This window comes from Panulirus ornatus, chromosome 19, assembly GCF_036320965.1.
Source record: "Panulirus ornatus isolate Po-2019 chromosome 19, ASM3632096v1, whole genome shotgun sequence".
NCBI classification, from domain to species: domain Eukaryota; kingdom Metazoa; phylum Arthropoda; class Malacostraca; order Decapoda; family Palinuridae; genus Panulirus; species Panulirus ornatus.
In genome coordinates this window covers 25,941,148-25,955,633 of record NC_092242.1, presented here as the reverse complement: position 1 = coordinate 25,955,633, position 14,486 = coordinate 25,941,148, and the positions used below count along the sequence as shown (strand labels likewise).

General features: G+C 41.9%; 1 protein-coding gene across 1 annotated transcript in view; it reads left to right on the top strand.

Annotated features, from left to right (window-relative positions):
- Positions 1-14,486, top strand: part of LOC139755462 (peptidyl-prolyl cis-trans isomerase-like) — a 56,287-nt gene that overhangs the window by 6,913 nt on the left and 34,888 nt on the right. Inside the window, exon 2 of the mRNA XM_071673791.1 lies at positions 8,790-8,971. Coding sequence (XP_071529892.1) covers positions 8,790-8,971 — 182 coding nt within the window. The remainder of the gene's footprint in view (positions 1-8,789; positions 8,972-14,486) is intronic.

The following is a 14,486-nucleotide window of genomic DNA, read 5'->3' as shown; positions in this document are numbered from 1 at the left end:
CTTACCAAACTCAGTCACCAGCTTCTGCAGTTTCTCACATGAATCAGCCACCAGCGCTGTATCATCTGCGAACAACAACTGACTCATTTCCCAAGCTCTCTCAACCCCAACAGACTTCATACTTGCCCCTCTTTCCAAAACTCTTGCATTTACCTCCCTAACAACCCCATCCATAAACAAATTAAACAACCATGGAGACATATATATATGTGTATATATATATATATATATATATATATATATATATATATATATATATATATATTTTCATACTTTTCGCTGTCTCCCGCGTTTGCGAGGTAGCGCAAGGAAACAGACGAAAGAAATGGCCCAACCCTCCCCCCATACACATGTATACATACGTCCACACACACAAGATATACATACCTACACAGCTTTCCATGGTTTACCCCAGACGCTTCACATGCCCTGATTCAACCCACTGACAGCACGTCAACCCCGGTATACCACATCGCTCCAATTCACTCTATTCCTTGCCCTCCTTTCACCCTCCTGCATGTTCAGGCCCCAGTCACACAAAATCTTTTTCACTCCATATTTCCACCTCCAATTTGGTCTCCCACTTCTCCTCGTTCCCTCCACCTCCGACACATATATCCTCTTGGTCAATCTTTCCTCACTCATTCTCTCCATGTGCCCAAACCACTTCAAAACACCCTCTTCTGCTCTCTCAACCACGCTCTTTTTATTTCCACACATCTCTCTTACCCTTACGTTACTTACTCGATCAAACCACCTCACACCACACATTGTCCTCAAACATCTCATTTCCAGCACATCCATCCTCCTGCGCACAACTGTATCCATAGCCCACGCCTCGCAACCATACAACATTGTTGGAACCACTATTCCTTCAAACATACCCATTTTTGTTCTCCGAGATAATGCTCTCGACTTCCACACATTCTTCAAGGCTCCCAGAATTTTCGCCTCCTCCCCCACCCTATGATCCACTTCCGCTTCCATGGTTCCATCCGCTGCCAGATCCACTCCCAGATATCTAACACACTTTACTTCCTCCAGTTTTTCTCCATTCAATCTTACCTCCCAATTGACTTGACCCTCAACCCTATTGTACCTAATAACCTTGCTCTTATTCATATATATATATATATATATATATATATATATATATATATATATATATTTTTCTTTCTTTCATACTATTCGCCATTTCCCGCGATAGCGAGGTAGCGTTAAGAACAGAGGACTGGGCCTTTGAGGGAATATTCTCACCTGACCCACTTCTCTGTTACTTCTTTTGGAAAAAAAAAAAAGAAAAATGAGAGGGGAGGATTTCCAGCCCCCCGCTCCCTTCCCTTTTAGTCGCCTTCTACGACACGCAGGGAATACGTGGGAAGTATTCTTTCTCCCCTATCCCCAGGGATAATATATATATATATATATATATATATATATATATATATATATATATATATATATATATATATATATATATATAAAAGGGGGTGACTGTATTGTTGACTGGTTGGTAAGGTTATTTAATGTATGTATGACTCATGGTGAGGTGCCTGAGGATTGGCGGAATGTGTGCATAGTGCCATTGTACAAAGGCAAAGGGGATAAGAGTGAGTGCTCAAATTACAGAGGTTTTAGTTTGTTGAGTGTTCCTGGCAAATTGTATGGGAGGGTATTGATTGAGAGGGTGAAGGCATGTACAGAGCATCAGATTGGGGAAGAGCAGTGTGGTTTCAGAAGTGGTAGAGGATGTGTGGATCAGGTGTTTGCTTTGAAGAATGTATGTGAGAAATACTTACAAAAGCAAATGGATTTGTATGTAGCATTTATGGATCTGGAGAAGGCATATCATAGAGTTGATAGAGATGCTCTGTGGAAGGTATTAAGAATATATGGTGTGGGAGGCAAGTTGTTAGAAGCAGTGAAAAGTTTTTATCGAGGATATAAGGCATGTGTACGTGTAGGAAGAGAGGAAAGTGATTGGTTCTCAGTGAATGTAGGTTTGCGGCAGGGGTGTGTGATGTCTCCATGGTTGTTTAATTTGTTTATGGATGGGGTTGTTAGGGAGGTGAATGCAAGAGTTTTGGAAAGAGGGGCAAGGATGAAGTCTGTTGGGGATGAGAGAGCTTGGGAAGTGAGTCAGTTGTTGTTCGCTGATGATACAGCGCTGGTGGCTGATTCATGTGAGAAACTGCAGAAGCTGGTGACTGAGTTTGGTAAAGTGTGTGAAAGAAGAAAGTTAAGAGTAAATGTGAATAAGAGCAAGGTTATTAGGTACAGTAGGGTTGAGGGTCAAGTCAATTGGGAGGTGAGTTTGAATGGAGAAAAACTGGAGGAAGTGAAGTGTTTTAGATATCTGGCAGAGGATGGAAACATGGAAGCGGAAGTGGATCATAGGAAAAAAAAAAAAAAATATATATATATATATATATATATATATATATATATATATATATTCTTTCTTTCATACTATTCGCCATTTCCCGCATTAGCGAGGTAGCGTTGAGAACAGAGGACTGGGCCATTGAGGGAATATCCTCACCTGGGCCCCTTCTCTGTTCCCTCTTTTGGAAAATTAAAAAAAAAAGTGAGAGGGGAGGATTTCCAGCCCCCCGCTCCCTCCCCTTTTCGTCGCCTTCTACGACACGCAGGGAATACGTGGGAAGTATTCTTTCTCCCCTATCCCCTATATATATATATATATATATATATATATATATATATATATATATATATATATATATATATCTTTTCTTTCTTTTAAACTATTCGCCATTTCCCGCGTTAGCGAGGTAGCGTTAAGAACAGAGGACTGGGCCTTTTTTAGAATATCCTCACCTGGCCCCCTCTGTTCCTTCTTTTGGAAAATTAGAAAAAAAAAAGAAAAACGAGAGGGGAGGATTACCAGCCCCCTGCTCCCTCCCCTTTTAGTCGCCTTCTACAACACGCAGGGAATACGTGGGAAGTATTCTTAATCCCCTATCCCCAGGGATAATATATATATATATATATATATATATATATATATATATATATATATATATATATATATATATATATATAATCCCTGGGGATAGGGGAGAAAGAATACTTCCCACGTATTCCCTGCGTGTCGTAGAAGGCGACTAAAATGGGAGGGAGCGGGGGGCTGGAAATCCTCCCCTCTTAATTTTTTTTTAATTTTCCAAAAGAAGGAACAGAGAAGGGGGCCAGGTGAGGATATTCCCTCAGTGGCCCAGTTCTCTGTTCTTAACGCTACCTCGCTAATGCGGGAAATGGCGAATAGTTTGAAAAAAAAAAAAAAAGTAAAGTGTGTGGTAGAAGAAAGTTAAGAGTAAATGTTATTAGGTACAGTAGGGGTGAGGGTCAAGTCAATTGGGAGGTGAGTTTGAATGGAGAAAAACTGGAGGAAGTGAAGTGTTTTAGATATCTGGGAGTGGATCTGTCAGCGGATGGAACCATGGAAGCGGAAGTGGATCATAGGGTGGGGGAGGGGGCGAAAATTTTGGGAGCCTTGAAAAATGTGTGGAAGTCGAGAACATTATCTCGGAAAGCAAAAATGGGTATGTTTGAAGGAATAGTGGTTCCAACAATGTTGTATGGTTGCGAGGCGTGGGCTATGGATAGAGATGTGCGCAGGAGGATGGATGTGCTGGAAATGAGATGTTTGAGGACAATGTGTGGTGTGAGGTGGTTTGATCGAGTAAGTAACGTAAGGGTAAGAGAGATGTGTGGAAATAAAAAGAGCGTGGTTGAGAGAGCAGAAGAGGGTGTTTTGAAATGGTTTGGGCACATGGAGAGAATGAGTGAGGAAAGATTGACCAAGAGGATATATGTGTCGGAGGTGGAGGGAACGAGGAGAAGAGGGAGACCAAATTGGAGGTGGAAAGATGGAGTGAAAAAGATTTTGTGTGATCGGGGCCTGAACATGCAGGAGGGTGAAAGGAGGGCAAGGAATAGAGTGAATTGGAGCCATGTGGTATACAGGGGTTGACGTGCTGTCAGTGGATTGAATCAAGGCATGTGAAGCGTCTGGGGTAAACCATGGAAAGCTGTGTAGGTATGTATATTTGCGTGTGTGGACGTGTGTATGTACATGTGTAGGGGGGGGGGGTTGCGCCATTTCTTTCGTCTGTTTCCTTGCGCTACCTCGCAAACGCGGGAGACAGCGACAAAGTAAAAAAAAAATATATATATATATATATATATATATATATATATATATATATATATATATATATATATATATATATATATATGTGTGTGTGTGTCGAGTGAAGAGGATGGCATGTTGTGTAAACGAAAAACTCAAGTGTTGAAGGCCTCAGACTTAGCTGGCTGTGTTTGCATGAAAGCAGGAGTTCAGGAATCAAGGACTCACCTGGCTTACTTTACACTGTACGCTTATCCATTGTCAGAAAATAAGAAAAAAAGAACGAGACTTACTCTCACCTTTGAAGTAGACAAAGAGGACACTTTTGAGAAGAACTTAGAAATTGCGAATACTTGGAGAAGTGCAGTTCACGCAGTTAGAAACTTTGGGGGATCTCTGCACACATCAGTATTTTAGTCTGATGAGTATGTACTGGGAAGAGTTTCATCATCAGTTTCTCCTCTCCTGTCATGAAGCATTACAAATCCATCCTACCATATTATGAAATGCAGTAGTTCCTTTGTTGTGAAGGCTCAAGCTAATGTATCACATATGATTACTCCCAAATTTTTTCACCTTTTTTCTGTAATATGATTATGTCTGTGTATGTATATGTATATCCCTGGGGATAGGGGAGAAAGAATACTTCCCACATATTCCCTGCGTGTCGTAGAAGGCAACTAAAAGGGAAAGGAACGGGGAGGCTGGAAATCCTCCCATCTCATTTTTAATTTTCCAAAAGAAGGAACAGAGAAGGGGGCCAAGTGAGGATTTCCCTCAAAGGCTCAGTCCTCTGTTCTTAATGCTACCTCGCTAACGTGGGAAATGGCGAATAGTACGAAAAAAAAATGTTGAAATGAATAGGTATGTATATGTACATTTTTGTGTGAATAAATTGTACATTTCCTTTTCCATAGCCAGAGGTTGAACCATTATGTGACGTTCATTTTTTCATTCATTTCAAGCTAAAATTTTGTTTTCTAAATTGTTTCTTACATTTTTCATATGTATATATATGTGTGTGTGTGTGTGTGTGTGTGTGTGTGTGCGTGTGTGTGTGCGTGTGTATATATATATATGTATATTATCCCTGGGGATAGGGGTGAAAGAATACTTCCCACGTATTCCTCGCGTGTCGTAGAAAGCGACTAGAGGGGACGGGAGCGGGGGGCCGGAAATCCTCCCCTCCTTGTATTAACTTTCTAAAATGGGAAACAGAAGAAGGAGTCACGCGGGGAGTGCTCATCCTCCTCGAAGGCTCAGAGTGGGGTGCCTAAATGTGTGTGGATGTAACCAAGATGTGAAAAAAGGAGAGATAGGTAGTATGTTTGAGGAAAGGAACCTGGATATTTTGGCTCTGAGTGAAACGAAGCTCAAGGGTAAAGGGGAAGAGTGGTTTGGAAATGTCTGGGGAGTGAAGTCAGGGGTTAGTGAGAGGACAAGAGCAAGGGAAGGAGTAGCAATACTCCTGAAACAGGAGTTGTGGGAGTATGTGATAGAATGTAAGAAAGTAAATTCTCGATTAATATGGGTAAAATTGAAAGTTGATGGAGAGAGGTGGGTGATTATTGGTGCATATGCACCTGGGCATGAGAAGAAAGATCATGAGAGGCAAGTGTTTTGGGAGCAGCTAAATGAGTGTGTTAGCGGTTTTGATGCACGAGACCGGGTTATAGTGATGGGTGATTTGAATGCAAAGGTGAGTAATGTGACAGTTGAGGGAATAATTGGTATGCATGGGGTGTTCAGTGTTGTAAATGGAAATGGTGAAGAGCTTGTAGATTTATGTGCTGAAAAAGGACTGATGATTGGGAATACCTGGTTTAAAAAGCGAGATATACATAAGTATACTTATGTAAGTAGGAGAGATGGCCAGAGAGCGTTATTGGATTACGTGTTAATTGAAAGGCGTGCGAAAGAGAGACTTTTGGATGTCAATGTGCTGAGAGGTGCAACGGGAGGGATGTCTGATCATTATCTTGTGGAGGCTAAGGTGAAGATTAGTATGGGTTTTCAGAAAAGAAGAGTGAATGTTGGGGTGAAGAAGGTGGTGAGAGTAAGTGAGCTTGGGAAGGAGACCTGTGTGAAGAAGTATCAGGAGAGACTGTGTACAGAATGGAAAAAGGTGAGAACAATGGAAGTAAGGGGAGTGGGGGAGGAATGGGATGTATTTAGGGAATCAGTGATGGATTGCGCAAAAGATGCTTGTGGCATGAGAAGAGTGGGAGGTGGGCTGTTTAGAAAGGGTAGTGAGTGGTGGGATGAAGAAGTAAGAGTATTAGTGAAAGAGAAGAGAGAGGCATTTGGACGATTTTTGCAGGGAAAAAATGCAATTGAGTGGGAGAAGTATACAAGAAAGAGACAGGAGGTCAAGAGAAAGGTGCAAGAGGTGAAAAAAAGGGCAAATGAGAGTTGGGGTGAGAGACTATCAGTAAATTTTAGGGAGAATAAAAAGATGTTCTGGAAGGAGGTAAATAGGGTGCGTAAGACAAGGGAGCAAATGGGAACTTCAGTGAAGGGCGTAAATGGGGAGGTGATAACAAGTAGTGGTGATGTGAGAAGGAGATGGAATGAGTATTTTGAAGGTTTGTTGAATGTGTCTGATGACAGAGTGGCAGATATAGGGTGTTTGGGTCGAGGTGGTGGGCAAAGTGAGAGGGTTAGGGAAAATGATTTGGTAAACAGAGAAGAGGTAGTAAAAGCTTTGCGGAAGATGAAAGCCGGCAAGGCAGCAGGTTTGGATGGTATTGCAGTGGAATTTATTAAAAAAGGGGGTGACTGTATTGTTGACTGGTTGGTAAGGTTATTTAATGTATGTATGACTCATGGTGAGGTGCCTGAGGATTGGCGGAATGCGTGCATAGTGCCATTGTACAAAGGTAAAGGGGATAAGAGTGAGTGCTCAAATTACAGAGGTATAAGTTTGTTGAGTATTCCTGGTAAATTATATGGGAGGGTATTGATTGAGAGGGTGAAGGCATGTACAGAGCATCAGATTGGGGAAGAGCAGTGTGGTTTCAGAAGTGGTAGAGGATGTGTGGATCAGGTGTTTGCTTTGAAGAATGTATGTGAGAAATACTTAGAAAAGCAAATGGATTTGTATGTAGCATTTATGGATCTGGAGAAGGCATATGATAGAGTTGATAGAGATGCTCTGTGGAAGGTATTAAGAATATATGGTGTGGGAGGCAAGTTGTTAGAAGCAGTGAAAAGTTTTTATCGAGGATGTAAGGCGTGTGTACGTGTAGGAAGAGAGGAAAGTGATTGGTTCTCAGTGAATGTAGGTTTGCGGCAGGGGTGTGTGATGTCTCCATGGTTGTTTAATTTGTTTATGGATGGGGTTGTTAGGGAGGTAAATGCAAGAGTCTTGGAAAGAGGGGCAAGTATGAAGTCTGTTGGGGATGAGAGAGCTTGGGAAGTGAGTCAGTTGTTGTTCGCTGATGATACAGCGCTGGTGGCGGATTCATGTGAGAAACTGCAGAAGCTGGTGACTGAGTTTGGTCAAGTGTGTGGAAGAAGAAAGTTAAGAGTAAATGTGAATAAGAGCAAGGTTATTAGGTACAGTAGGGTTGAGGGTCAAGTCAATTGGGAGGTGAGTTTGAATGGAGAAAAACTGGAGGAAGTGAAGTGTTTTAGATATCTGGGAGTGGATCTGTCAGCGGATGGAACCATGGAAGCGGAAGTGGATCATAGGGTGGGGGAGGGGGCGAAAATTTTGGGAGCCTTGAAAAATGTGTGGAAGTCGAGAACATTATCCCGGAAAGCAAAAATGGGTATGTTTGAAGGAATAGTAGTTCCAACAATGTTGTATGGTTGCGAGGCGTGGGCTATGGATAGAGTTGTGCGCAGGAGGATGGATGTGCTGGAAATGAGATGTTTGAGGACAATGTGTGGTGTGAGGTGGTTTGATCGAGTAAGTAACGTAAGGGTAAGAGAGATGTGTGGAAATAAAAAGAGCGTGGTTGAGAGAGCAGAAGAGGGTGTTTTGAAATGGTTTGGGCACATGGAGAGAATGAGTGAGGAAAGATTGACCAAGAGGATATATGTGTCGGAGGTGAAGGGAACGAGGAGAAGAGGGAGACCAAATTGGAGGTGGAAAGATGGAGTGAAAAGGATTTTGTGTGATCGGGGCCTGAACATGCAGGAGGGTGAAAGGAGGGCAAGGAATAGAGTGAATTGGAGCAATGTGGTATACAGGGGTTGACGTGCTGTCAGTGGATTGAATCAGGGCATGTGGAGCGTCCGGGGTGGGCCGTGGAGGGCTGTGTGGGTATGTATATTTGCGTGTGTGGACGTGTGTATGTACATTTGTATGGGGGGGGTTGGGCCATTTCTTTCGTCTGTTTCCTTGCGCTACCTCGCAAACGCGGGAGACAGCGACAAAGTATAAAAAAAAAAAAAAAAAAAATATATATGTATATATATATCTTTCTTCTTTCTTTCAAACTATTCGCCATTTCCCGCATTAGCGAGGTAGCGTTAAGAACAGAGGACTTGGCCTTTGAGGGAATACCCTCACCTAGCCCAATTCTCTGTTCCTTCTTTTGGAAAATTGAAAAAAAAAAAAAAAAAGAGGGGAGGATATATATATATATATTTTATATTTATTTATGTTTATTTATATGTGTGCTTACAGCTGCGATCAGATGTGGTGCCTAAGACGTCAGAGAATTTCCGTCAGCTGTGTACTGGGGAACAAGGTTTTGGATTCAAGGGTAGCATCTTTCATCGAATTATTCCCGGATTCATGTGCCAAGGTGGGGACTTCACAAATGGTAATGGCACTGGTGGCAAATCAATATATGGCTCAAAATTTAGGTAAGTTTTTCTGTTATTCTAAACACACTAACCATTCTATCAGTAATTGTAATTTGCAGAGTTTTTATCATCCAAATACAATCTTGTAAGATGAATTGTTATTCCAAGGGTCTCTATTCTCGCCGGTAAAGATTTTAGTGCAGCCTTAAAGATGCAGGTTCAGGGATTAAATAACAACAGTGACAATAATGCTGATATATCTACCAGCCATGGAAGCCAGTCATGTCAGCTGGGCTGGACCATAGGTCAAGTAGTGTTGTGATCTCTGTATATCTGTGTTAGCTGAATGTAAGACAATTTAGGATTAAGTTTCCAGGGCTTTTGCCATGGAAGTTCCATCTTGGGTATCATTCCACAACCAAGTCCTGCAGTCCTTTCCATGGTTTCCCTGGAAACTTCTCATATCCTGGTTAAGTCCATTGACAGCACATTGTGTGCTGTTTACCACATTGCTCCAACTCCCTTTGTTGCCTTTCATAGTGGATATATTCAGGATCATAGCACTCAAAATATGTTTCACTCCATCCTTCCATTTCCAAAATGTGAGAGCAAATGACTTCAGGAAAGTGGGTGAGGAATGGGATGTATTTAGGGAAGCAGTGATGGCATGTGCAAGAGATAAGTGTGGCATGAGAAAGGTAGGAGGTGGGTAGATTAGAAAGGGTAGTGAGTGGTAGAATGAAGTTGTTAGTGAAAGAGAAAAGAGAGGCGTTTGGATGATACTCTCAAGGAAGGAGTGCAAATGACCAGGTGATGTATAAGAAAAAGCAGTAGGAAGTCAAGAGGAAGGTGCAGGTGTTGAAAAAGAGGTCAAATGAGAGTTAGGGTGAGAGAGTATCATTAAACTTTAGGGAGAATAAAAAGTTGTTTTGGAAGTAGGTAAATAATGTGTGTAAGACTAGAGAACAATTGGGAACATCGTTGAAGGTGCGAGGGGGAAGTGATAACAGGTAGTGATGAAGTGAGGAGGAGTTGGAGTGAGTATTTTGAAGGTTTGTTGAATGCGTTTGATGATAGAGTGGCAGATGTCGGTTGTTTTCTTTGGGGTGGTGTGCAAAGTGAGAGAGTCAGGGAGAATGGTTTGGTGAAGAGAAAAGAGGTGGTGAAAGTCTTGCGGAAGATGAAATCCGGCATGGAAATGGGGTTGCATGGTATTGCAGTTCAGTAATTAAGAAAGGGTGTGACTATGTTGTTGATTGGTTAGTAAGGGTATTCAGTGTATGCATAGATCATGGTGAAGTGCCTAAGAATTGGTGGAATGCATGTATGGTGCCATTGTACAAGGCAAATGGGATAAAGGTGAGTGTTCAAACTACAGAGGAATATGTTTGTTGAGTGTTCCTGGAAAATTGTATGGGAAAGTATTCATTGAGATGGTGAAGGCATGTGTAGAGGTTCAGACTGGTGAGGAGCAGCATGGTTTCAGAAGTGGTAGAGGATATGTGGATCAGGTGTTTGAAGAATGTGTGTGAGAAATACTTAGAGAAACAGATGTATTTGTAGGTGACATTAATGGATCTGGGGAAGGCATATGAGAGGGTGGATTGAGTTGCTTTGTGGAGTCTCAAGATTATACAGTGTGGGAGGGAAGCTGCTACAAGGAGTGAGAAGTTTTTATTAAGGGTGTAAGGCATGTGTACAGGTGGGAAGAGAGGAGAGTGAATGTTGGTTTGCATTACGGATGTGTGATGTCCTCAATGGTTGTTTGATTTGTTTATGGATGGGGTGGTTAGGGAGGTGAATGCAAGAGTTTTGGAGAGGGGCAAATATGCAGTCTGTTGTGGATGAGAGGGATTGAGAAGTGAGTCAGTTGTTCACTAATGATACAGCTCTAGTGGCTGCTTCATTTGAGGAACTGCAGAAGTTGGTGACTGACTTTGGAAAAGTGTGTGAAAGGACAAAGTTGAGAGTGAATGTGAATAAGAGCAAGGTTATTAGGTTCAGTAGGGTTGGGGGACAAGTCAGTTGGGATGTAAGTTTGAATGGAGAAAAACTGGAGGAAGTGCAGTGTTTTAGATATCTGGGAGTGGACTTAACAATGGATGGTACCATGGAAGGGGAAGTGAGTCACAGGGTGTGGGTGAAGGTTCTGGGAGAAATGAAGAATGTGTGGAAGGAGAGAATGTTATCCCGGAGAGCAAAAATAGACATGTTTGAAGGAATAGTGGTCCCAGTAATGTTATATGGTTGCGAGGCATGGGCGGTAGATAGGGCTGTACGGAGGAGGGTAGATGTGTTGGAAATGAAATGTTTGAGGACAATATGTGGTGTGAGATGGTTTGATCAAGTAAATAATGAAAGGGTAAGAGATGTGTGGACATAAAAAGAGTATGGTTGAGAGAGCAGAATAGGGTCTGTTGAAATGATGTGGACAAATGGAGAGAATGAGTGAGGAAAGATCGACAAAGAGGATATATCTGTTAGAGGTGGAGTGAACGAAGAGAAGCAGGAAACCATATTGGAGGCGGGAGGATGGAGTGAAAAAGACTTTGAGCAATTGGGGCCTGAAAATACAGGAGGGTGAGAGGCATGCCAGGAATAGAGTGAGTTGGAACAATGTGATATACTGGGGTCGACATGCTGTCAGTGGGCTGAACCAGGGCATGTGATGTGTTTTGGGTGAACCATGTAAAGGTCTGTGGGGCCTGGATGTGGAAAGGGAACTGTTGTTTTGGTGCATTACACATCATAGCTAGAAACTCAGTGTGAACTAATGAGGCCTTCTTTTGTCTGTTTTCCTGATGCTATGTTGCTCAAGCGAGGGTAGCAATGCTATTTCCTGTGGGGCGGGGTAGTGCCAGGAATGGATGAAGGCAAGCAAGTATGAATGTGTACATGTGTGTATATGTATAAGTCTGTGTGTGTGTATGTATATGTTGTTATTCATATATATGTATGTAGGTGTTTATGTATATATGAGTGGATGAGCCATTCTTTGTCCGTTTCCTGGCACTACCTCGCTAATGCAGGAAACAGCGATGATGTAAGATAATGATGAAAATAATAATGATAGATGATTTATATATATATATATATATATATATATATATATATATATATATATATATTCTTTTTCTTTTCTTTTACACTATTCACCATTTCCCGTGTTAGCGAGGTAGCGTTAGGAACAGAGGACTGGGCCTTTTTTGGAATATCCTCACCTGGCCCCCCTCTGTTCCTTCTTTTGGAAAATTAAAAAAAAAGACGAGAGGGGAGGATTTCCAGCCCCCCGCTCCCTCCCCTTTTAGTCACCTTCTACAACACACAGGGAATACATGGGAAGTATTCTTAATCCCCTATCCCCAGGGATAATATATATATATATATATATATATATATATATATATATATATATATTTCAAACTATTCGCCATTTTCCGCATCAACAAGGTAGCGTTAAGAACAGAGGACTGGGCCTCTGAGGGAACATCCTCACCTGACCCCCTTCTCTGTTCCTTTTTTTGGAAAATTAAACAAAAAAAAAACGAGGGGAGGATTTCCAGCCCCCCCGCTCCCTCCCCTTTTAGTCGCCTTCTACGACACGCAGGTAATACATGGGAAGTATTGTTTCTCCCCTATCCCCAGGGATATATATATATATATATATATATATATATTTTTTTTTTTTTTTTTTTTTTTTTTTTTTTTTTTTTTTTTTTTTTTTTGCTTTGTCGCTGTCTCCCGCGTTTGCGAGGTAGCGCAAGGAAACAGACGAAAGAAATGGCCCAACCCACCCCCATACACATGCCTTGATTCAATCCACTGACAGCACGTCAACCCCGGTATACCACATCGCTCCAATTCACTCTATTCTTTGCCCTCCTTTCACCCTCCTGCATGTTCAGGCCCCGATCACACAAAATCTTTTTCACTCCATCTTTCCACCTCCAATTTGGTCTCCCTCTTCTCCTCGTTCCCTCCACCTCCGACACATATATCCTCTTGGTCAATCTTTCCTCACTCATTCTCAGCATGTGACCAAACCATTTCAAAACACCCTCTTCTGCTCTCTCAACCACGCTCTTTTTATTTCCACACATCTCTCTTACCCTTACGTTACTTACTCGATCAAACCACCTCACACCACACATTGTCCTCAAACATCTCATTTCCAGCACATCCATCCTCCTGCGCACAACTCTATCCATAGCCCACGCCTCGCAACCATACATTGTTGGAACCACTATTCCTTCAAACATACCCATTTTTGCTTTCCGAGATAATGTTCTCGACTTCCACACATTCTTCAAGGCTCCCAGAATTTTCGCCCCCTCCCCCACCCTATGATCCACTTCCGCTTCCATAGTTCCATATATATATATATATATATATATATATATATATATATATATATATATATATGGACGATTTTTGCAGGGAAAAAATGCAATTGAGTGGGAGAAGTATAAAAGAAAGAGACAGGAGGTCAAGAGAAAGGTGCAAGAGGTGAAAAAAAGGGCAAATGAGAGTTGGGGTGAGAGACTATCAGTAAATTTTAGGGAGAATAAAAAGATGTTCTGGAAGGAGGTAAATAGGGTGCGTAAGACAAGGGAGCAAATGGGAACTTCAGTGAAGGGCGTAAATGGGGAGGTGATAACAAGTAGTGGTGATGTGAGAAGGAGATGGAATGAGTATTTTAAAGGTTTGTTGAATGTGTCTGATGACAGAGTAGCAGATATAGGGTGTTTGGGTCGAGGTGGTGTGCAAAGTGAGAGGGTTAGGGAAAATGATTTGGTAAACAGAGAAGAGGTAGTAAAAGCTTTGCGGAATATGAAAGACGGCAAGGCAGCAGGTTTGGATGGTATTGCAGTGGAATTTATTAAAAAAGGGGGTGACTGTATTGTTGACTGGTTGGTAAGGTTATTTAATGTATGTATGACTCATGGTGAGGTGCCTGAGGATTGGCGGAATGCGTGCATAGTGCCATTGTACAAAGGCAAAGGGGATAAGAGTGAGTGCTCAAATTACAGAGGTATAAGTTTGTTGAGTATTCCTGGTAAATTATATGGGAGGGTATTGATTGAAAGGGTGAAGGCATGTACAGAGCATCAGATTGGGGAAGAGCAGTGTGGTTTCAGAAGTGGTAGAGGATGTGTGGATCAGGTGTTTGCTTTGAAGAATGTATGTGAGAAATACTTAGAAAAGCAAATGGATTTGTATGTAGCATTTATGGATCTGGAGAAGGCATATGATAGAGTTGATAGAGATGCTCTGTGGAAGGTATTAAGAATATATGGTGTGGGAGGCAAGTTGTTAGAAGCAGTGAAAAGTTTTTATCGAGGATGTAAGGCATGTGTACGTGTAGGAAGAGAGGAAAGTGATTGGTTCTCAGTGAATGTAGGTTTGCGGCAGGGGTGTGTGATGTCTCCATGGTTGTTTAATTTGTTTATGGATGGGGTTGTTAGGGAGGTAAATGCAAGAGTCTTGGAAAGAGGGGCAAGTATGAAGTCTGTTGGGGATGAGAGAGCTTGGGAAGTGAGTCAGTTGTTGTTCGCTGATGATACAGCGCTGGTGG